Here is a 23,027-nt window from a genome sequence, read left to right on the forward strand (position 1 = left end):
CACTTTCTCTAAAACTTAGCACCCACTTTCTTTAAAACATAGCACTCACTTTCTCTAAAACTTAGCACTCAATTTCTCTAAAACTTAGCACTCACTTTCTCTAAACTTAGCACTCACTTTCTCTAAAACATAGCACTCACTCTAAAACTTAGCAGTCACTTTCTCTAAAACTAAGCACTCACTTTCTTTAAAACTTAGCACTCACATTCTCTAAAACTTAGGACTCACTTTCTCTAAAACTTAGCACTCACATTCTCCAAAACTTAGCACTCTCTTTCTCTAAAACTTAGCACTCACTTTCTCTAAAACGTAGCACTCACTTCCTCTTAAACTTAGCACTCCCTTTCTCTAAAACTTAGCACTCACTTTCTCTAAAACTTAGCACTCACTTTCTCTAATACTTAGAACTCATTTTCTCTAAAATTTAGCACTCACTTTCTCTAATACTTAGAACTCATTTTCTCTAAAATTTAGCACTCACTTTCTCTAATACTTAGCACTCACTTTCTGTTTCACGTGTCAACTTAGCGTGTATGGCCATGTTAACTAGTGACTCGACATCCCTAGCCACGTAACCTTCCATCTTGGCCGCCAGTTGCTGAAAGTCCAGTGTTTTAGTGGTCTCGATGGTGATGCTGTTGTGGTGGTGCAGTATGGCCTCTAGGATCTCCATCCTAGCAATCTGATGAGAGATCATATCGTAATGTAAGAACTCAATCTGATGAGAGATCACATAGTAATGTTAGACCTCAATCTGATGAGAGATGACACAGTAATGTTAGACCTCAATCTGATGAGAGATCACATAGTAATGTTAGACCTCAATCTGATGAGAGATCACATCGTAATGTTAGACCTCAATCTGATGAGAGATACATAGTAATGTTAGACCTCAATCTGATGAGGGCACATAGTAATCTTAGACCTCAATCTGATGAGAGATGACATAGTAATGTTAGACCTCAATCTGATGAGAGATCACATCATAATGTTAGACCTCAATCTGATGAGAGATGACATAGTAATGTTAGACCTCAATCTGATGAGAGATCATATAGTAATGTTAGACCTCAATCTGATGAGAGATGACATAGTAATGTTAGACCTCAATCTGATGAGAGATCATAGTAATGTTAGACCTCAATCTGATGAGAGATCACATCGTAATGTTAGACCTCAATCTGATGAGAGATCACATAGTATTGTTAGACCTCAATCTGATGAGAGATCACATAGTAATGTTAGACCTCAATCTGATGAGAGATCACATAGTAATGTTAGACCTCAATCTGATGAGAGATCACACAGTAATGTTAGACCTCAATCTGATGAGAGATCATATAGTAATGTTAGACCTCAATCTGATGAGAGATCACATCATAATGTTAGACCTCAATCTGATGAGAGATGACATAGTAATGTTAGACCTCAATCTGATGAGAGATCATATAGTAATGTTAGACCTCAATCTGATGAGAGATGACATAGTAATGTTAGACCTCAATCTGATGAGAGATCATAGTAATGTTAGACCTCAATCTGATGAGAGATCACATCGTAATGTTAGACCTCAATCTGATGAGAGATCACATAGTATTGTTAGACCTCAATCTGATGAGAGATCACATAGTAATGTTAGACCTCAATCTGATGAGAGATCACATAGTAATGTTAGACCTCAATCTGATGAGAGATCACACAGTAATGTTAGACCTCAATCTGATGAGAGATCACATAGTAATGTTAGACCTCAATCTGATGAGAGATCATAGTAATGTTAGAACTCTGGTTTTTGAAACACAACATTGAACTAACATTTGCACCCAATAAGTGACACACACTGGGATGGATTGGCCTAGTTAGACTGCTAAACCAAAAGTCTTGAGTTCGAATCCGGGTTCAAATCAGTACAAAGTCCCTGAATCTACCCAGCTCTGATGGGTACCTAACTCATGTTACGGAAACAATGGGGGTTGGGCATAGTGATGACCACACTATACCCTTGTATGTCAAGGTATTGGAAACAGATGAACTCTACTTCATCCGCCCAATGTGTCTTGGGTACAAACGGGAAAAGATGATGATGTAGATGATGATATGCAGAGTCTGTGGTGAATGAAATTTGCTTATATATGCGCTTTGCATATTTATTTTCCCAAATTCAGGATCCAACCACAAGACAATCAAACAAGAAAGTGATGATTTTAATGTTACTTATTCCCTTTTAAGTTAACGTTTCAACACTTTTAATTGAACGAGTGAAAATTTTAATTTTAGGTATTTCCCTTTAAATTCTAAGTTTAATCAATCAACAATGTAATTTAAAAAAAAACAAATGGTTTCTAAAAATGACCTACCCTATCAGGGGAGGGAATGTTGAGTGTTTGTTGCACATAGTGAATGCCCCTGGATGAGACGAGGGTGGGGTGCAGGGAGGAGCTGGACTTGCTGGTGGCAATCACCGCCAGCCGGCTGTTGTTCTCCACCTCAAACTTGATTAGGCCCTGCATGACTGCAAGGGTGAAAGGTCATTTCATTATACCAGGTGCAAAGGTCACAGGATTTTATGCTTACAGTAATACCAGAAGCAACTGTGACAATTGTAGCTAGAGAGCAATGGTCTCAACTATATAAGGAGCTAAGGTCACAAAATACAAATATACAAGTAGAAATGGTCACAATTATACAAGGAGCTAAGATCACAAAATAAAAATATACAGGTAGAAATGGTCACAATTATACAAGGAGCTAAGATCACATAATAAAAATATACAGGTAGAAATGGTCACAATTATACAAGGAGCTAAGATCACAAAATAAAAATATACATGTAGAAATGGTCACAATTATACAAGGGGCTAAGATCACAAAATAAAAATACACAAGTAGAAATGGTCATAGCTATACATGAAAAATTGTCATAAAATTATACCAATAGTGAAGATCATGAAATTATACACTGAGAAATGGGGATACAATTACACAAGATGTTGTTACACAATTTGACATGGAGGTCATATTACATGAGGAAATATGGTCACATATTTATACAAGAAGAACAGGTTACAATATTACACAAAAAGGAAAAAAATAATACAAGAAGAAATGGTGTTGAATTTATAAAGGGAGAAAAGCTAACTAAAAATATTAAAACCAGGTCGACGTGACCTACTTTGTGCAAATCTGGCAGCATAGAGGGCCTCAGCGTTCATCTCATTCTCTGGGCCAGATGGCGCTGGTGTGATGGCGTCCAGGTTGTCGAACACGATGATGGACGGCTCACGCCAGGCAGCCTCGTCAAAGAATTGTTCCAGCTGTTTCTGGATGCTGGACAGTGACACACCTGAAATGTGACAGTGACACGCCTGAAATGTGACATTTGACGGTGACACGCCTGAAATGTGACATGTGACACACATGAAATGTGACATGTGATAGTGACACACCTGAAATGTGACATGTGACAATGACACACCTGAAATGTGACATTTGACAGTGACACACCTGAAATGTGACATTTGACAGTGACACACTTGAAATGTGACATGTGACACACCTGAAATGTGACATTTGACAGTGACACACGAAATGTGACATTTGACAGTGACACACCTGAAATGTGACATTTGACAGTGACACACCTGAAATGTGACATTTGACAGTGACGCACTTGAAATGTGACATGTGACACACCTGAAATGTGACATTTGACAGTGACACACCAAAATGTTACATTTGACAGTGACACATCTGAAATGTGACATTTGACAGTGACACACCTGAAATGTGACAGTGACACACCTGAAATGTGACATGTGACACACCTGAAATGTGACATTTGACAGTAACACACAAAACGTGACATTTGACAGTGACACACCTGAAATGTGACATTTGACAGTGACACACCTGGAATGTGACAAGTGACAGTGACACACCTGAAATGTGACATTTGACAGTGACACACCTGAAACGTGACATGTGACAGTGACACACCTGAAATGTGACATGTGACAGTGACACACCTGAAATGAGACATATGTCAGTGGCATGCCTGAACATGACAACAGACATCGAAACACCACGTTACAAATAATTGACATAGACGCATAAAACAGATGACACCAAAAGTTATTCTATAGCAAAAGCTGTTTTGCTCTGCACTGATCACAACAGTTGTAAAAACAAATAAACTCTACTTCACCTGTGCTATCAGTTTTCAATTTTGAATAAGTTATCAAACATTTGTTAGAACTTAACTATATTAAAAAAAAACAATCAAGACAATTTAAGGCAAAATAAATTGTAACAAGTACAGAAATTATAATTTCCTGCCTGATTTAAAGACTAATTACCTAATTAGTTTTGAGCTGAATGATTACCTCTGAAAGATTTACAGTCTACCATGGTGATGTGAGCCATAATGGGGAGGTGACTGACCCTGCGACACAGTGCTTTCACCAGAGTTGTCTTCCCCGAGCCCTTGGGTCCAGTGATGAGCAGGATGCCGTGGGAGAGGCCGGGGCGGGACATGAAAGTATGCTGGCTCAGGGGCCGCACCCCCAGACATGTGTGCATGTGGGTGAGGGCTTTCTCGGCTATACTTCTGACACCCCTGGAACATAAGGAAAAAGACTTTTTGGTTTATATTAGCAGGATAAAACAATATTTGTGGAATGTTTATTTTTAAATAATTTACTTAATAATTTAATTAATTAGGAAGGATAATGTAATTAAAATTGAAAATACAAATAGCTATATCTGATGCTTGACATAAACTTGGCTTGCATTTATTTATTTTTTTGTAAACTAGTTGTTACCTGGATAAATTTTTATTGGAGTTGGATTTTCCTGACTATTGTGGTTTTTACCTGACAAGGTGGTTTTTACCTGACCAAGGCAGTTTTACCTGACTAGGTGGTTTTTACATGACTAGGTGGTTTTTACCTGACTAGGTTGTTTTTACCTGACTAGGTGGTTTTTACCTGACTAGGTGGTTTTTACCTGACTAGGTGGTTTTTACCTGACTAGGTGGTTTTAACCTGACCAAGGCAGTTTTACCTGACTAGGTGGTTTTTACATGACTAGGTGGTTTTTACCTGACTAGGTGGTTTTTACCTGACTAGGTGGTTTTTACCTGACTAGGTGGTTTTTACCTGACCAAGGCAGTTTTACCTGCTAGGTGGCTTTTAACCTTCCTCTGTGGTTTTTACCTTGCTATGTGGTTTTTACCTAACTAGGTGGTTTTTACCTGACTAGGTGGTTTTTACCTGACTAGGTGGTTTTTACCTGACTAGGTGGTTTTTACCTGACCAAGGGAGTTTTACCTGATAGGTGGATTTTACCTTCCTAGGTGGTTTTTACCTGAATAAGGCTGTTATTTAACTCACCATGGTGGGTTTTGCAAGATCACGGGAGCTTCACCTAAGCAGGTTATTTAACTAAGTGTTATGAACAGACCAAAGTACTCTAGGTGAACCTGACGCAAGATGCTGCGGACGTGAGACTTACCCCAGCTGTTTCAAGCTGACCGAGTGAGGTTTGGGGTCCATGTCAGATATCTGGACGTACGACAACATCCTGTTGATGACGTGAGACTTACCCCTGCTGTTTCAAGCTGACAGAGGTTTGTGAGACTTACCCCAGCTGTTTCAAGCTGACCGAGTGAGGTTTTGGGTCCATGTCAGATATCTGGACGTACGACAACATCCTGTTGATGACCTTGGCCTTGTCGGTCTTGATATCACGCTCCACCGTCAGCAGCACGTAGTCAATGTTGACCTCGTTCAGCATGGCCACTCCATTGGGGTGGTACTGGTCATTCTCTCCATAAAACACCAGCTGAACTTCCAAGGGATCTGCAACAAATCATTAATGAGACATTAAAGAATCGTTTATAAGAAATCATGTGACCAAAATATCAATAAATCAAAAGATCTTTAATCAGAAATCATGTGACTAAACTATAGTTAAATTGATGAATCTCTAATAAGAAATCAATTGACCAAAATATTGATAAATAAAAGATCTTAAATTACGAATAATGAGACCAAAATATGGATAAATCAAAGGATCTTTTCTATTAATTAGAAATCATGTGAATAAAATTCTTAGACTCAAAAGAAATTCTTGCAGGCTTTGGGAATCATGAGAAAAGAAAACCAATGTGGCCCAGGTCTTATAGGATGAACTTATTCACCAGTTCTATTGGGGAGTAACATTTCAACTGGTTATAGTGATGTTCTCAGTATTTGAAGAGATAGTGGTCAGTTCTATGCCTAGCTGCCTTTACTTTCCCTATCAGAGCCGGCTGGACTAGAGAGCATTGAGTTAATGAGGGATTTACATCAGGAATCTAAACTCATTACTTTTGTTTTTTCTTGTAGAAATACATGATGATCTATATAAAATGACCATTTGTGACCAAGCCATAAACAGAATGACCATTTGAGTCCATGACCTACATGGACTGGCCATTTATGACCATGACCTACAGGGACAGACCATTTAAGACCATGACCTATAGAGACTGACTATTTAAGACCATGACCTATAGAGACTGACTATTTAAGACCATGACCTATAGAGACTGACTATTTGAGACCAAAACTATAGGGACTGCTTAATTGCAACCACGACCTACAGGGACTGACCATTTGCGACCATGTACTTGAGGAAAATGCCCTGGAAGACAACAAGCGGGACTTTCTCAGTGGCACACTGCTTTATGTACTTGATAAAAAATGTCTTCAGTAGATCTGTTGTCATCTTGCTGGGCTGGGAACAGAAAAGGTTTATATAAAGTTAAATTCATACATTTGTTATTGTTTATCTTATGGTACAGTCAGGGTTATATTCATACATGTGTTATTGTTTATCTTATGATACAGTCATACATGTGTTATTGTTTATCTTATGGTATAGTCAGTGTTATATTCATACATGTGTTATTGTTTATCTTATGGTATAGTCAGGGTTATAGTCATACATATGTTATTGTTTATCTTATGGTATAGTCAGGGTTATATTCATACATGTGTTATTGTTTATCTTATGGTATAGTCAGGGTTATAGTCATACATGTGTTATTGTTTATCTTATGGTATAAGCAGGGTTATATTCATACATGTGTTATTGTTTATCTTATGGTATAGTCAGGGTTATAGTCATACATGTGTTATTGTTTATCTTATGGTATAGTCAGGGTTATATTCATACATGTGTTATTGTTTATCTTATGGTATAGTCAGGGTTATATTAATACATGTGTTATTGTTTATCTTATGGTATAGTTAGGGTTATATTCATACATGTGTTATTGTTTATCTTATGGTGTAGTCAAGGTTATATTCATACATGTGTTATTGTTTATCTTATGGTATAGTCAGGGTTATATACATACATGATACATGTGTTATTGTTTATCTTATTGTATAGTCAGGGTTATATTTATACATGTGTTATGGTTTATGTTATAGAGAGTTTTTGTTTCCTTCTTCTTAGTTTTTAGTTGAAATGATAGACTGGATTTCCTCCAACACAATTAAAATTGCATGAGTCAACCTGCTACATGCCATATCTGCCATTGACTCCTTTTTCAGCCTGCTTTTCTTTTTTATTTGTTTCCATAGCCTTTGTCCAACCAAGAACAAACTACACAGCAGCAGTTGTTTGATTTTGGAGTTGTCTCCCCTAGAAGAGTTTCTGTCCCAGTTATCGAGCCTCATCTGCCTGGGGTTCGAACTGGGAATTTTCGGTTTAGCAAGAGCTTTAACCGACCCCACCATGTCGACACCTTTAAAGAGGGTCTAATTCATACATATGGATTATAGTTTGTTTTATGGTACATCAGCTATATAAAAACAAGCAGTATGCTAAACTGAGCAGTATAAAACTGAGCTCACCAAGGAGGTACTGGCTGGGTAGATGGAGACCTTGCGTGGCGTGACCATCTCCACTGGACCCGTCTGTAGCCAGACAGAACTGGTGGCTTCCAGCTTGAGCTGACGTCTCAACAGGTCTGGCACTATGGCATGGCCTGGGGGTACAGACAGGTCTACATTACTTTACACAATAAAATTTTAGGAGGACATTACTTGCCAGGGATAGAGACAAAGAAAGGTGGACATTACTAAAGTATCATATTTTAGGTGGGCATTACTAGCCAGGGGTAGATATGTATTTAATTGATCTGTTGAATGCAAGGGATAAAACTAGTACTTTATGGTCTAAACTAGTAGTCAATCAAATTAGTTTGGTATACTAACATAAGTCATATAATAAAAAAACAAAAACAAATTAGTTAACACTAATTATAAAATTAAAGAGTTGAGTAAGGTTGCAAATAAAATCCAACAAAGACTAATTTTTAAAAATAGTTAGAAATTCAGGTTGAATTAAATATTGCCAAAAATTAATTAACACTAATTAAACAGAAAACAATTTACTTACTAATTAAAAAATTAAAGAGATGAATACATATGCCAATACAAACACACGAAAACTAATTTTAAAAATTATCAGAATTCTGGTCAAATGAAATAGTGCCAAAATAAATTAATACTAATTACACAGTTAATTATTCAAAGGTTAAGCAAAAATGCTGGGACTTACCATACAACAACGGCTGCTCACTAAGTACCCTATCAGCCGCATCCTGCCACGCATCGTCGGTCAACCCCATCTTCCTGTCAATAGCCACAACCCTGACGTAACAAACGCTCCCTGGGCTGGCATCAGTGCCAGATGACCCATCTGTCGTCCCGGCCTGCCCTTCTGTGTTGTTCCCTGTGGAACTGGTCCGTCTGCTTTTCGCCAGTTCTATTTTGTCATTAGGTGAGTAAAGTTTCTGGATTCTAGCGATAAAACACCGAGGCAGGTACGGGAGATACGGATGCAGAAGTCGTTCACTTTTAGTGCTCTCAGCGTCCACGTATATTGTTGACGGCTGGAATAGCTCATACGGGAATCGACCTTTCATCTCCTCGTCGGATTTCGGTTCAACGTTTATCGGGAAGACTTTGCTGTTGGACCTGGAGGTTGATTTAATTCCAGAAATGATAGCTGTTTTGATCCCAGGCTTCATGCCGGGGAAGCATTCCTCCAATGTGCAGCTGCGCTTGAGCGGTTGCACGCGCAGGATGCTGCTTCGTGGGGGGAGGTTGGACATGGAGTAGTCGATGCCTGACCCAGTGTCGGAGTCAGACTTGTTGTCGTACTCCTCTTTCTTGCGGAAGCTGAGAAATCTAGAAGAGCAAACATAAACAGTTAGCCAGATAAATAAATAACATTTTAATAAGTGACTACTACAACATATATAATTTTATTTTACTTGAAAAAGTAAAATAAAACATCTCAAATAAACCGGGAGTGATCTCCTGTAAACTTTCTCGAATATTCTTACATTAAACAACAGGCAACTCGGGATATAGACATGATTTTATCCATTTTAAACACTTAAACTTTTAAAAATAGAATAAAATCTCGTAGAAAAAAATTGCACACCAAATGAATGCCATACAAAATGTGAATAATAGTGTGGAATATATTTAGTACTTTATAAATTCACATGAGTTTTTTGAGAAATCGGGAATAGCGTAAATTACTACTTCTGTTCAACGGAAATTACTCAAAATTTGATAGAAGGCAGAGAATTAGATCTTTTACTTACATGTGAAATTTCATTTATCTATCTGAAATAGTACTCAAGTTATAGGCTTTTGAAAAATTCAAAGTAGAAAAAGTTTCAGTTTCGTTTATCGGATATCGCTCAAAAGTTGATACAGATCTATGATTTTGATATAATACTTATAAATGAGATTTTATCAACCTAGCTGTAACGGTACTCAAGTTATCATTTTTACAGACACACACACACACACACACATGGACAAGATTGCAAAATTATGTTTTTCTGGAACAGGGAGCTATAAAAAGTAGAGATTTGCAAAAATCTTGATTTTTTTTCATTGCAAGTTTACAAGACTTTCTCCATACTTTGTATATACGAGAAAGTAAAAAAGTAAAAATTAATTACTAATTCATTACTTAAAAAAAACATAATTAAAAAAAAAATAGTCAGTATCAGCAGTAAAAAAATTCCATAAATTTTCATAATCCAAATGTTGGTTGTATTAACTAAAACAACATCACGCTACTCTTTAAACAAGATTTAAGAAATTGATGAATCACTCAATTTTTCATTACTGTGATGGTGAGTGCAAAGCACCAGAAACATAACTCTCCTTTCATATTTCATTGCTTTTTATCTTACAGTAAATTGTAATGTCATCATCTTTCTTGTTTGTGCCAGAGACACATGGGGCAGATAAATGATCTGGTTCAATGACCTCAGAATACACAGGGATAATGTGATCACCATTATGCCCTGATGCCTTTGTTTCCCTAACTTGCGTTAGGTACCCATCAGAGTTGGGTGTACTCAGGGACATCCTACAGACTCAAACCCAAATAATGGAGACTGTTGGTATACCATAATATTTATGAGGTTTTTTTAAATATACTTACCATAGGTAGTTATAAAAACATAGTTTTAAAAATATAAAAAAAAACAGTGTTGGAATTATGAAAGGGGTTACAAGACAAACAACAAGTGACTTGAGAATTGTTAAAACAATCAACACTACTGGCTGTACAAACAGGATCCAAGGATAATATTTCCAACACTTAACATAAAAATATTTTTTAAAAAAACATTCATGAAAGGAAATGTTTGAAAAAGAAAGAAAAAACCTTTTAGCCTTACTATAAAGAAAAGAATAACAGATCAATCAATAAACAGATCAATCAATAAACAGATCAATCAATAAACAGATCAATCAATAAACAGAGCAAGCTTTTGCTAACATAAATCCGGGCCATAGTCTATCTGAGCATACTCAGCCCTAAATAATACCCGTAACCAGGTGAGCATGAACATTGAAGTTAGCCCATGCTTTTGCTAAAATCTTTTTCTCCTGATTCTCCTCTAAATACAGAAAACATTTATGTCAACAGGTCAACTACTTGTGCTTGTACCTCAAGATGGCAGTGTCTTACATTTGTACATTGTACACTTAGACCCAAGTAAACACTGGGAACAATTATAAATATGCATGCATCCGATCAGTAGGATAAACGTGAATTATGTGAATCTGGTTTTAGGCAAAAAGGAATCTGGTTGTAGGCAAAGCATACATTATGTGAAGCTGGCTGTAGGCAATGTGAATGGCTGTAATGTAAAGCAATTATTGGGATCTGACTGTGGGAAAAAATGAATTATATGACTCTGGCTTTAGGCCAGGGGTCTCCAAACTACGGCCCGCAGGCAGGATGCGGCCCGCGAGGTCCTCTCATCCGGCCCGCGGCAATCTTTTTGTCCTCGGAAAAAACGTTTGTTGGTGATGGCTGAGGAACTTTGCCCAGAAAAATCAAAGACATGCCTGGAACAAACTGGCCCTCGAAATGAAATTTGATAGTTAATGCGGCCCTCAGACTGAAAAGTTTGGAGACCCCTGGTTTAGGCTAACAGGAATCTTTTTGTAGGCAAAGCATGAATTATGTGAATCTGGTTTTAGTTAAAGTATAAATTAGATGAATCTGGCTATATGTGAAACATGGATTAGGTGAATCTGACTAGGTGAAAGATGGATTAGGTGAATCTGGCTGTATGTGAAACATGGATTAGGTGAATCTGACTGTATGTGAAACATGGATTAGGTGAATCTGACTGTATGTGAAACATGGATTAGGTGAATCTGGCTGTTGGTGAAACATGGATTAGGTGAATCTGACTGTATGTGAAACATGGATTAGGTGAATCTGGCTGTATATGAAACATGGATTAGGTGAATCTGGCTGTATGTGAAACATAGATTAGGTGAATCTGACTATGTGAAAGATGGATTAGGTGAATCTGGCTGTTGGTGAAATATGAATTCTGTGACTCAGTCTGGCTGTCACCCTACTTCACAATGTATAAAAATTGAGGCTAAGAAAATGAAGACAATCATAAAAAAAACTAAACATCCATTCCAAAGGGACAAAACCTATCATGCCCAAATTTGGAACACGTCTGTAACAATCATCAGCACAAGTTACCAGACAAATGTATGCTTCTCATATTGTGCAAGCATGAATTCAGGCTTAGCATTAATATTTACCTCCACATAGGCATGACTAGTCTGCTAGTTCAGGGGGAAAGGGGGGGGGGGGTTACAAATCAAGTAAAAATTCAATTACAAAACATAAAATAATTAAAATAGTTAGGACTATGAAAATATATTGCTTTTTTGAAAAGAAAAAAAAAGAATTCTTCAATGACTAATAATCCCCTAAACTAGGTACTGCAGAAGTACTTATAATCATAGAGGTACTACATTTTTAGTGCATTTAAAATGTGTAAATTAGTTTGTTGAATTAGCTCCCTTAGACAATGGTCAAGATGTATGCACTTTGCGCTTGCACTGATCACATTTCTATCATTTTTTCTGGCATTTGAACATATCTGTTGTAAAGGTCTAGAACTCAAATAAACCTTACTGTTGCAATCTTTCACACTTTTTAAGCATGCTATACAAATTTCACATACATACTTATAGTAATAAGGGAGTGTGAGCTATTGCTAAAGAAAAAGTTTAGATAAATATAAACTAAATATTAAAGGTCTAGAGTTGAGGCCACATACAACATTTTAAGTACAAAAATTAATTATATTTTAAATTTAATAAAAAATAATAATTTTGTAACTAATACAACATCTTAATTATTATTCAACTTTATACTTAAATTCGTCATACTATCTAAAAACAAAAATAAAATACTGTTCAAGACTATTTGCAGTCAGTATTAGTAGAATTTCAACTAAATTTTATAAAAAAATTCTTAGATAGTCACAGGTTCATTAAAATAAAATACTGTTCAAGACTATTTGCAGTCATGAGTCAGTATTAGCAGACTTTCAACTAAATTATTAAAAAAAATTCTTAGTAAAAGGTTCATTAAAATAAAATAGTGAGATGTTGGTAGGAAGTGTCCCCTCACTTGATCATATCCATTAGAGAAATCTGCCTCTGTGCAAGAGGGTTATCTGGTGGATTGGTGGTTGCATTTTTCCTTACGTTCCTGGAGCTTTTCTTAGACTCTCTGCCTGGGCTCAATAGCGCTGGGCGTGGTTCCAGTGTGTCAATACTGGCGTAGTCACTGGCAGACAAGAGGTCACCCCGGGATCTGACCTGGGAGGCTGGCGACAATACAGAAATTAGTCAGTGGCTCCTGCCTTTTTTTGTCAACTGGTTTTATACTGCTAGTGCTGTTTGTCAAATGAAAACACTGGCTTGACATTGTTGACATTATTCATAGACTAGCATCTGCAGTTCGGGTTTAGTTTAGAAATAATTCCTTTTAAAATTAGAAAATTCAAATCCATCAAATCATTAAGTGACTGATAACACACTCTTTATCACAATGTAAAGTATTTTATTTTTATCCACATTGGCAAATCATATTCTCTACACTACCAAAGAAACTTAGATATTGAAAATAATTCAAAACAAATAAGAATATATATGAGAAAAAACTCAATACATAACAGTTAAATACTACAGCCAATTGCACTACAGTTTAAGGACAATCTCAGAAAAAAACAATGCCTTAAATCTTCACAACTGTGAATATCCACATTATAATACAAATTCACAAATACTCAAAACAAGCAAAGAATTAACAAGATAAGGCACTGAAAACAGTTGCAACATAGTTTAAAGAATTGTTGATAAGAAAAAAATCCTTTACAACAGAATTTAAATAATCCTGAAAAACTTCATCAATTAGAAACAAGAAATTAAAAAATAAAATTCAACAGAAAAAAAAGTTAACCTAGGCATGATGTGAACAAGATATTTGATTCACAAGTACAAGTTGGGATACAACCAGTCAGACGACTAGGCAACTTGTCTAAGACTGTCTCAAATATGTGCATAAACAAAAACTTCCAAGAACTAGACTAAGAAACTCTGATAAAAACCATGCATGGCAATTTTCAGGAAATTTTATATTTAGAGCACTAGGAAGCTATAAATAGAACAATAGATTTCCCCAAAAAATGTTCAGGATAACAGAATATTGATTTTTTTTTTAAACTGAATGTGCAGTGAAGAATTAGTTAGTGGCACCATACACAATATGTGTTGTAGATCCTGTTTGATATGTAATCCTGGTGGTGAAGGTATTGCACCAGATTAGTGTCTGTAAATAGGTGAATTTTTTTGTTGGGTGGGGTGGTGATTAAGTAATGGATGATTGTGTGAGAAGGGGTTGACTTTGTGTTGAGGGGTTGACTTTATGTGGAGGGGTTGACTTTGTGTGGAGGGGCTGACTTTGTGTGGAGGGGCTGACTTAGATGGCTGACTTTGTGTGGAGGGGCTGACTTAGATGGCTGACTTTGTGTGGAGATTCTGACATTGTGTGGAGATTCTGACTTTGTGTGGAGGGGCTGACTTTGTGTGGAGGGGCTGACATTGTGTGAAGGTGCTGACTTTGATGGCTGACTTTGTGTGCAGATTCTGAATTTGTGTGGAGGGGCTGACTTAGATGGCTGACTTTGTGTGGAGGGGCTGACTTAGATGGCTGACTTTGTGTGGAGATTCTGACTGTGTGTAGAGATTCTGACTTTGTGTGGAGGTGCTGACTTAGATGGCTGACTTTGTGTGGAGGGGCTGACTTAGATGGCTGACTTTGTGTGCAAATTCTGACTTTGTGTGGAGGGGCTGACTTTGATGGCTGACTTTGTGTGGAGATTCTGACTTTGTGTGGAGGGGTTGACTTTGTATGGAGTGGATTACTTTGTTTAGAGTGGTTGACTTTGGTGGTTGACTTTATGTTGAGTGAATGACCTTGTTTGTGGTGGCTAACTTAGAGTTCTGATTTGGATTGTGAAATAGCACGGAGCCAAACATTGTAGAAGATGTGATTGAGTTTATCAACACAACAACACAAAGAAAACAATCCACATCCAATTTTTCACTAGGGTACTGCATGAAATAAAAGTACCAAGTCACAATTCTAATGGTACTTTTTTAATACCGAACAAATCCATGCATCACTTAGCGTGGAGTACTGTAGTGCACAGTATAAAGTACTATATCAGTATCTAAGATACTGTAGTGCTCAATTGCTGAGATCTACAGTACTGAGAAAAAAAGAGTACCACAGTATCATATTATAGTGTTTCTTACCCAAGACAAAGTACTGATTTAAAATACTCACTGTATCAAATGATTTCTTTTAAATATTAAGAAAAAAAAAAAAAACACTGGATACTTTATGCTCTATTTTAATTAAACTATTTCAATTGCGTTATTTTAATTTGAAAAAATATACTGCTCATTGAATATTAATTTATTATCTTCTTCTTCGATCTTAATTTTTAGTGGGGAGGGATGGGGCCTTATCTGCCAGAGGGTTTGAACTTGAGACTTTTTTTTTTCGAATTTATCAACCATGAGCTTTGCAGACTCGACCATGCTTCAATCACAATTAAGGATTACATGTCAACTGGTTATGCGCCATTGAGGCCATTGACTTCGATTTCAGCCTGCTTTTCTTTTTGGATTTGCTTCCATAGCCTTTGTCCAACCAAGAACAAACTACAAGGCAGCAGTTGTTTGATTTTGGAGTTGTCTCTCCTAGAAGAGTGGCTGTCCCCAGCTAACGAGCCTTATCGCCCGAGGGTTCGAACTCGAGACTTTTCGGATTAGCAACCATGAGCTTTACCGACTCAACCACGCCGACCTGATTTATTATAATTTATTATAATTATGCTTCCTTGTTTTTAACAAAAGTCTCAGGTAATAATCAAATTACTTAAACAAAACTACTCTAATTAAATAAAAATTTAAAAAAAAAAAAGATTCTCATCACAGAATAATTAAATGAAGTTAATTAAGTATAGTTTTAATTAACCACTTTAAATATTTAAAACATACCTGCTTGACTAGAAGGTGTCAAACCTTGGGTCGTGGGGGTTTGATTCAAGGCCAGCGACTGCGGGGGACTCAACACCCGAGTTTTTGAGGAGACATTGATCTGCGTGTCGTTTTCTAACAGGACACAAGCGGATGCTGGATCTGTGGATGCTGGATTCAAAATACACTGACATTAATGGCGCCATCTGGATGTGACCTTTCTCTCAACAACTAATAATTTGCTGATTTTTACCAAACATTACATAAAATTACATCTAATAAAAATTAATTTATAACCTTCATTAAACCTGGTTAGAAGCAATTACCCAGCAAGAAAAATATCTCGTTGTATAAATTTATTTAAATTCTAACACTCACCCATTTTTTTTGATGACCAACATATGAAACACTTTCTGATTTAACATTTTCAAGGGCCATTTGTGTATAGTGATTACATTTTTAAAAACAAAAAGAAATAGTACACCTACTAATTTTCATGTAGATGCAAACGCTCTTTTCTATCCATATTGGAAATATCTGAGACGTCCAGACAACTCGGACTTGATCCAGCAGGACGGATTCTATTCTTCGAGGATTCCGTTCCTAGCAGGAATACAATTTTAAATCTTTGAATATAAAAGGGTCTACAAGAAAAAATTCTTAAACCTTAAAGCGCGCCAAGCCACGATCATGGCTTTGATGTTACATAACTTATAACACATAAGGCCACATGGCGCGCACTTTAAGGGTTACGGTAACAAACTGATTATCCGTAATCACATATTCTGATCGCTAAAATGGGGTAGATAACAATTGTAATATCAAAGCTATTTTCATTAAAGGTTCTGATTGATAAACTATATTACATATACATATAAATTATATAATTATTTTTAAAAAGTAATCTTGTAGTTAGACATCAAGTGGAGGTTAAATACAAAAAGTGTACTTTTGTTTACGTATAAATCACATACATGCTAGATCATTTAACCATTAGGGTTATCGCTGATGTATAATATTCAATAGAGCTAGTAATTTACAAAATGTAGTTATGCTTGACAAGTTATACACATATACATGTAGTTACCCTTGATAAGTTATACATGTGATATTCACATAATTTGACACATACTGCTGATAACAAAAATTTTATATTAAAAGTTTTCAGTGATTAACTATACCCACATGGCTTATAACAATTGTTTAGCTATTATGGCTAGGGCTATGCGATACTAGGCATATGAATATGTGGAACAAACACCAAAATAAAATCAATATGTGACAATTACACAATGTGACAGTTAAATAGTGTGATAGCTATGGTACGACAGCTATACCATGTTACGACAATACCATGCCAGCTACCTTATTATATGTGACAACTACATTATGTGACAGCTACATAATGTGACAACTACATTATGTGACAGCTACATAATGTGACAACCACATTATGTGACAGCTACATAATGTGACAACCACATTATGTGACAGCTATATAATGTGACAACTACATTATGTGACAGCTACATAATGTGACAACTACATTATGTGACAGTCATACAGTATGACATCTATATGGTGTGACAGCCAGAAGCTTGACGCCCCCCCTCCTCCTCTTCAGGGCAATTACCCCACGCCCAATTAGGGATAGGGCTAGTGTTGGGGTTTGGGTTCTTCACCATTGGGGGAGGGGGGGAGGGGGGTTAATTGACAGGGGCAATTAACCCTCGAGGGGGGGGGGGGTAATGTCTTAGATCAGTGACAGCTGCACAATGTGACAACTAAACTCTGTGACAACCGTAGAGTGTGACATCTATACTTACAATGATTTCCCAATCATCTGGGGAAAGCGGCACCATCTCCACCATTTTGGCTGCCAGGACTTTGCTCAACTGTTTTAAGGGCAGCTGAAACAATCAATCAGTACTAGAGGGAGCAATTTTTTTTTTACTTTTCAGCTTTATCCACTGGATCCATGAGTGTGTGGATATTGTATAAAAATGAGTGTAAACAGTTCGATAGTAAGGGACTGGTCAGATATTTTAAAAGTTGTTACTTAAGAGTAAAAAGATATGATGACAATGAAAAAAGAGAAAATATACTAAAGAAAGGGTTTACATTTAAATTAATAGGGCTAGTTAACTCTGTATTATGTGAAAGAAGCCACACTGCTGAGGTAACTGTACTAACTGCATGTTAGGTTTAGGGTTAGAAAAATTAGGTGAAAACACATAGTTTAAAGTTTGAAGACATGCTGGCTATGTCAAAAAGGTGGTTTACTAATAACCTTCATTACTCCATATCTATGGCACCTGATGCAAACTTTTCTCAAGATAGTAAACAGTTTTATGAACGCAAACTCAAATTGAAATAACTAAAAACCATAATAAAGGGGGCACAACTGTTACTAAATAGTGTTCAAAAATTAATAATATTCCAATAAATAACCCCTTCATGAATCTCTAAATGAATAATTGCAATGAAAACATGCTTTTTTTAACATTGGTATAGTTTAAAATTAACCAGGCACTAATACTAATACAAAACTCTTCTGTTAAAATTCAAATACTTATAAAATATGTTTTTATTAAAGATGGAAAATCTGAATGTTCAAACCAAAAAGACTGCCTAAATTTCAGAAAATCATATTACTACCACTCTTTTAGACCTAACTTAAATTGTGTAGTATAGTCAAAGATAAGAGTTATCTTTTATTTTTAAATGCAATACTTGGCATGTGGGGTACTGAAAGGGTTAAAGAAGTATTTAACAAATTGAACTCATTATTATCAATGAGATGAATAAGTCACCCATCTCACTAATTAAAATGCACCATCCCCCCCCCCCCCCCAAATAAATTACAGCAATTTCATTTCCTTAAATATGCTTTTTTTTAACGTTATTATCACACATTACAAATTTTAAAAAAATATAGGTCTATAAAACAGCAGGCTAAGAATAAGACACTAATCATCATACAGTAACAGCACACAACACTACTTTCATATGTTGGATCAAATACATATAAAATATAAGACACTGATGAGCATAAAGATGTTTAACATATTTTTTTTAAAATTATATGAGAGAGTAGCATACTTCTAGAATTACTACTATATGTTGTGTGAAAAACAAACAATTTACAATACTGTGTTGATATATAAAAAAATTAATATAAATAGATGTACCGGTTCTTCATCTCTTAGGCCCAGCTTGTTGCCATACCAACCATTTATTTGCACATAATCTCCCGATGTAAGTACACTGTCATTTCCGTACACGCTAAAGTAGGCATTGGGTTTGGGTGACAAATCAGCCTGGTATACCACGATCTATTACAGAAAAAATAAAATAATTGCACGAAATTTAAAAAAATTATAGGCTAAGAGTTGAGAGCTTAGGAGTCTAGGAACTGGATCTTCTAGATTCCAGATTCTATATCAAAAGAGTCAGTAGTAAGTAAGCAGCTTTTCTTCCAGACTTTTTTCTCTGGGGGGGGCAGAAAACATTTTCCAAGGGGGCAGACACTGGTAAAAGTGTATGTTTTCTATATAAATTGAAATTCCATTTCGTTTGAGGGGTCGGTAGACTTTCTTCAGGGGGGGGGGGGGGGTAGGAGATGCCTTGAAGAAACTCTGTGAGTAAGTCTGGGTAGGGTTTATTACTTTATCTTGTTAGAGTGCATAACACCTATGTCTTAGTCTTAACAGTCACCGTCAAATAGCAGTGACTAACTAACAGAAACTCAATTAGTCTTAAATCTAGTAATAGTGTAGAGAGTAAAGTTTAGTCATTAGTGTTAGACTAACATTATAATTTATTATTAGTAGGACAAAATTTTTTGTAATAGGCCTCTAATCGTAGAATCTATTCTATTATCTAGTCTTGTCAGTCGTGAATCATTTGTATAGTGTATAACTACAGTACAGTGTGTACAGTCGTAGAATCTAGATCTATGTCTTATTGTCTATTCTAGTACACAGAGAATGAATTTCACAGTTCTCTGGTTTTCTTACTAGAGTCTATCTAGATCTAGACTCTAGATAATCAGATAATAGATATTAGGCCCCTCCTAGAATCTAGATCACTTACTTCATCGTTTCTTGAAAATGAATTTCTCGAATTTTTTTGCCCATCGAAAGATTTTACAAGACGGAGAAAACAATGCTTCTCGTGTCCAAAATTTAATATAACGGTTGTCTGACTTGAATTCATCTTGGTTTTTATGTCATAATTATTTTTAACAAAAAAAAAAACTAGATCTAGATTTAGATCTAGATCTAGATCTAGATCTAAATATAAAAATTAAAATTAGCAATAAAAGGAAAGACTTCGGTGTTTTTCTTTTTAGTATACATCTTCTATGCTGAAGTTTAGAAGTGAAGGAAAATCAACTGCGGGAAAATCCGATAGGCCTCGGTGAGATAAATTCAACGGACAAATTTTATTAGCTCTCTTCGACCAACGTTGAGGACACAGCGCTTTCCCGTTGCTATTATTACTATTAAATTTAATTAAATCTGCGGGGGGGGGGGGGGGAATAAAAAAAATAGCACGATTTTTTTTTCTCAAACATGGTTTTCTTTCCCACTCCTGCTCATCGATGGGCCACCTTAAGCTATACTACATCAGCCATTTTACTCTTGTAGAAAAAAAATGTAAATGTATGCTTAAAAACAATTAAATGATGTTATTTATTTTGATTAAGTTATCAATAATACAAAGCGTTTCAATGTCTCGAAGAGATCTGCACGTTACTGGTTAGCAAATAAAATATCGCATTTTTCCCTATCGGGCGTCCGCTTAGATTTTCATAAAATTCTATTATCCCAATCGTATTTTCCTTAACGTCCGCACGTAGAGCTGTTCTCCCAGTGAAATTCACATTTAACCAACCACGCCAACGATGCGTAGGCACTTATATGTGATGTTTCTTCACAGAGTGGTATATAGATCTACGCCAAGCTTCGTTGGAGTGATATGTCCGTCTTAGTATGCGTACAGAATGTATACATGAAAGTGGCGTGTTAAATTGTGCGCATAAGGGCCTGAATGAGAACACCCATCCATAGATGCCGAGTCCTGAAGTCTGCTGCTAGGGTTGCTAGTGGAGGCCTTGCAATCGGCCTTCGTAGTGTGTGTGTGCCAGTGTAAAGGCCAGAAAAAGATATTCCCTCTTGGGCGTTCAGCGCCCCATACGCGAAGAGTCCTGAAGCAGTGATTCTTCCAGACTTTTTTCTCCGGGGGGGGGGGCACTTTAAATTTTCGGGGGGGGGGGGGGGGCGGGGGGGCGGTAGACTGAAAAGAAACTGAAAGAAACTCTGTTCTGAAGGCTGTCGCTAGTGGCGCCACCTAAGTGCAGTAGGAAGTCGTTGCAAGCTGGCGCCTGGGTAGGTGGTGTTGTTTAAGTATCTGTCCGACCTGGTAGTGTGTGTATGTGTGCAAAACAAGAGCACTGCTAGCGTGGGAGTGAGCGCCTTTTGGTACCAGAGGATCTTCGGATCGCCTGCACTCACGTGAAAGTGTTGGCGCCCTTTTAAAAAGTAGTTAGAGCCCCGGAGTCTGCTGCTGGGGTCGCTGGTGGTGGTCTCAACCGGCTGCCATAGTGTGTCTGTGTGTATGTATGTGTATTTGTTTGTGTGGTTATTGTTGTTGTTGTTGTTGTGTGCGTGTGTATCCCCGATAAACACGTCATATTGGCGTTCAGCGCCATATAACTGCAGAGTTCTGAAGTCTGCTGTAGGATTGGGGTGGGGCGGTGGGTGTGGGATCCCCAGGTTGCCTGTATGAGAAAGTGTCTTTTTATTTTACAAGTTGTGTTGTGTGTATATTTTGTGTTGTATTTTGTTTTGTGTGACAAATTGTTTTGTGTTGTTGTCCTACATGGTGTGTTGTTCTTTTGTTTGCTACAGAGTAAAGGTTGAATGTATTTTTCACATATATAAAAAATATAGTATAGATAGATGAATAATAGACAAATAATAGATAAATAGATAAATTCTTTATTAAATAAATTAAATACATAAATAAATAAATAAAATAAATAAAATAAATAAAATAAATAAAATAAATAAAATAAATAAAATAAATAAAATAAATAAAATAAATAAAATAAATAAAATAAATAAAATAAATAAAATAAATAAAATAAATAAAATAAATAAAATAAATAAAATAAATAAAATAAATAAAATAAATAAAATAAATAAAATAAATAAAATAAATAAAATAAATAAAATAAATAAAATAAATAAAATAAATAAAATAAATAAAATAAAATAAATAAAATAAATAAAATAAATAAAATAAATAAAATAAATAAAATAAATAAAATAAATAAAATAAATAAAATAAATAAAATAAATAAAATAAATTAAATAAATTAAATAAATTAAATAAATAAAATAAAATAAATTAAATTAAATAAATTAAATAAAATAAATTAAATAAATAAAATAAATAAAATAAATAAAATAAATAAAATAAATAAAATAAATAAAATAAATAAAATAAATAAAATAAATAAAATAAATAAAATAAATAAAATAAATAAAATAAATAAAATAAATAAAATAAATAAAATAAATAAAATAAATAAAATAAATAAAATAAATAAAATAAATAAAATAAATAAATAAAATAAATAAATAAAATGAACAAAATGAACAAAATGAACAAAATGAACAAAATGAACAAAATGAACAAAATAAAATAAATAAAATAAATAAAATAAATAAAATAAATAAAATAAATAAAATAAATAAAATAAATAAAATAAATAAAATAAATAAAATAAATAAAATGAACACAATGAATAAAATGAATAAAATGAATAAAATGAATAAAATGAATAAAATGAATAAAATGAATAAATAAAATAAATAAAATAAATAAAATAAATAAAATAAATAAAATAAATAAAATAAATAAATTAAATAAATTGAATAAATAAATAAATAAATAAATAAATAAATAAATAAATAAATAAATAAATAAATAAATAAATAAATAAATTAAATAAATAAATAAATAAATTAATAAATAAATAAATAAATAAATAAA

The 23,027-nt window shown here is 35.1% G+C and overlaps 1 protein-coding gene across 1 annotated transcript in view; it reads right to left on the reverse strand.

Annotated features, from left to right (window-relative positions):
- The window catches only part of LOC131936820 (peroxisomal ATPase PEX1-like), a 54,815-nt gene extending 34,589 nt beyond the window's left edge, over positions 1-20,226 (reverse strand). Inside the window, exons 1-15 of the mRNA XM_059293899.1 lie at positions 20,058-20,226; positions 19,154-19,297; positions 17,789-17,872; positions 16,451-16,565; positions 15,984-16,133; positions 13,042-13,240; positions 8,614-9,245; positions 7,905-8,038; positions 6,654-6,777; positions 5,642-5,858; positions 5,512-5,604; positions 4,383-4,615; positions 3,173-3,343; positions 2,358-2,512; positions 505-682 (exon numbers count right to left, since the gene is read on the reverse strand). Of these exons, the coding sequence (XP_059149882.1) occupies positions 505-682; positions 2,358-2,512; positions 3,173-3,343; positions 4,383-4,615; positions 5,512-5,604; positions 5,642-5,858; positions 6,654-6,777; positions 7,905-8,038; positions 8,614-9,245; positions 13,042-13,240; positions 15,984-16,133; positions 16,451-16,565; positions 17,789-17,872; positions 19,154-19,297; positions 20,058-20,180 (2,752 nt within the window). The 5' untranslated portion in view covers positions 20,181-20,226. The remainder of the gene's footprint in view (positions 1-504; positions 683-2,357; positions 2,513-3,172; positions 3,344-4,382; positions 4,616-5,511; positions 5,605-5,641; positions 5,859-6,653; positions 6,778-7,904; positions 8,039-8,613; positions 9,246-13,041; positions 13,241-15,983; positions 16,134-16,450; positions 16,566-17,788; positions 17,873-19,153; positions 19,298-20,057) is intronic.
- Positions 20,227-23,027: the final 2,801 nt, after the last annotated feature.

The sequence above is a fragment of the Physella acuta genome, unplaced genomic scaffold (assembly GCF_028476545.2).
Source record: "Physella acuta isolate Inbredline_101_S28 unplaced genomic scaffold, ASM2847654v3 ptg000188l, whole genome shotgun sequence".
Lineage (NCBI taxonomy): Eukaryota > Metazoa > Mollusca > Gastropoda > Physidae > Physella > Physella acuta.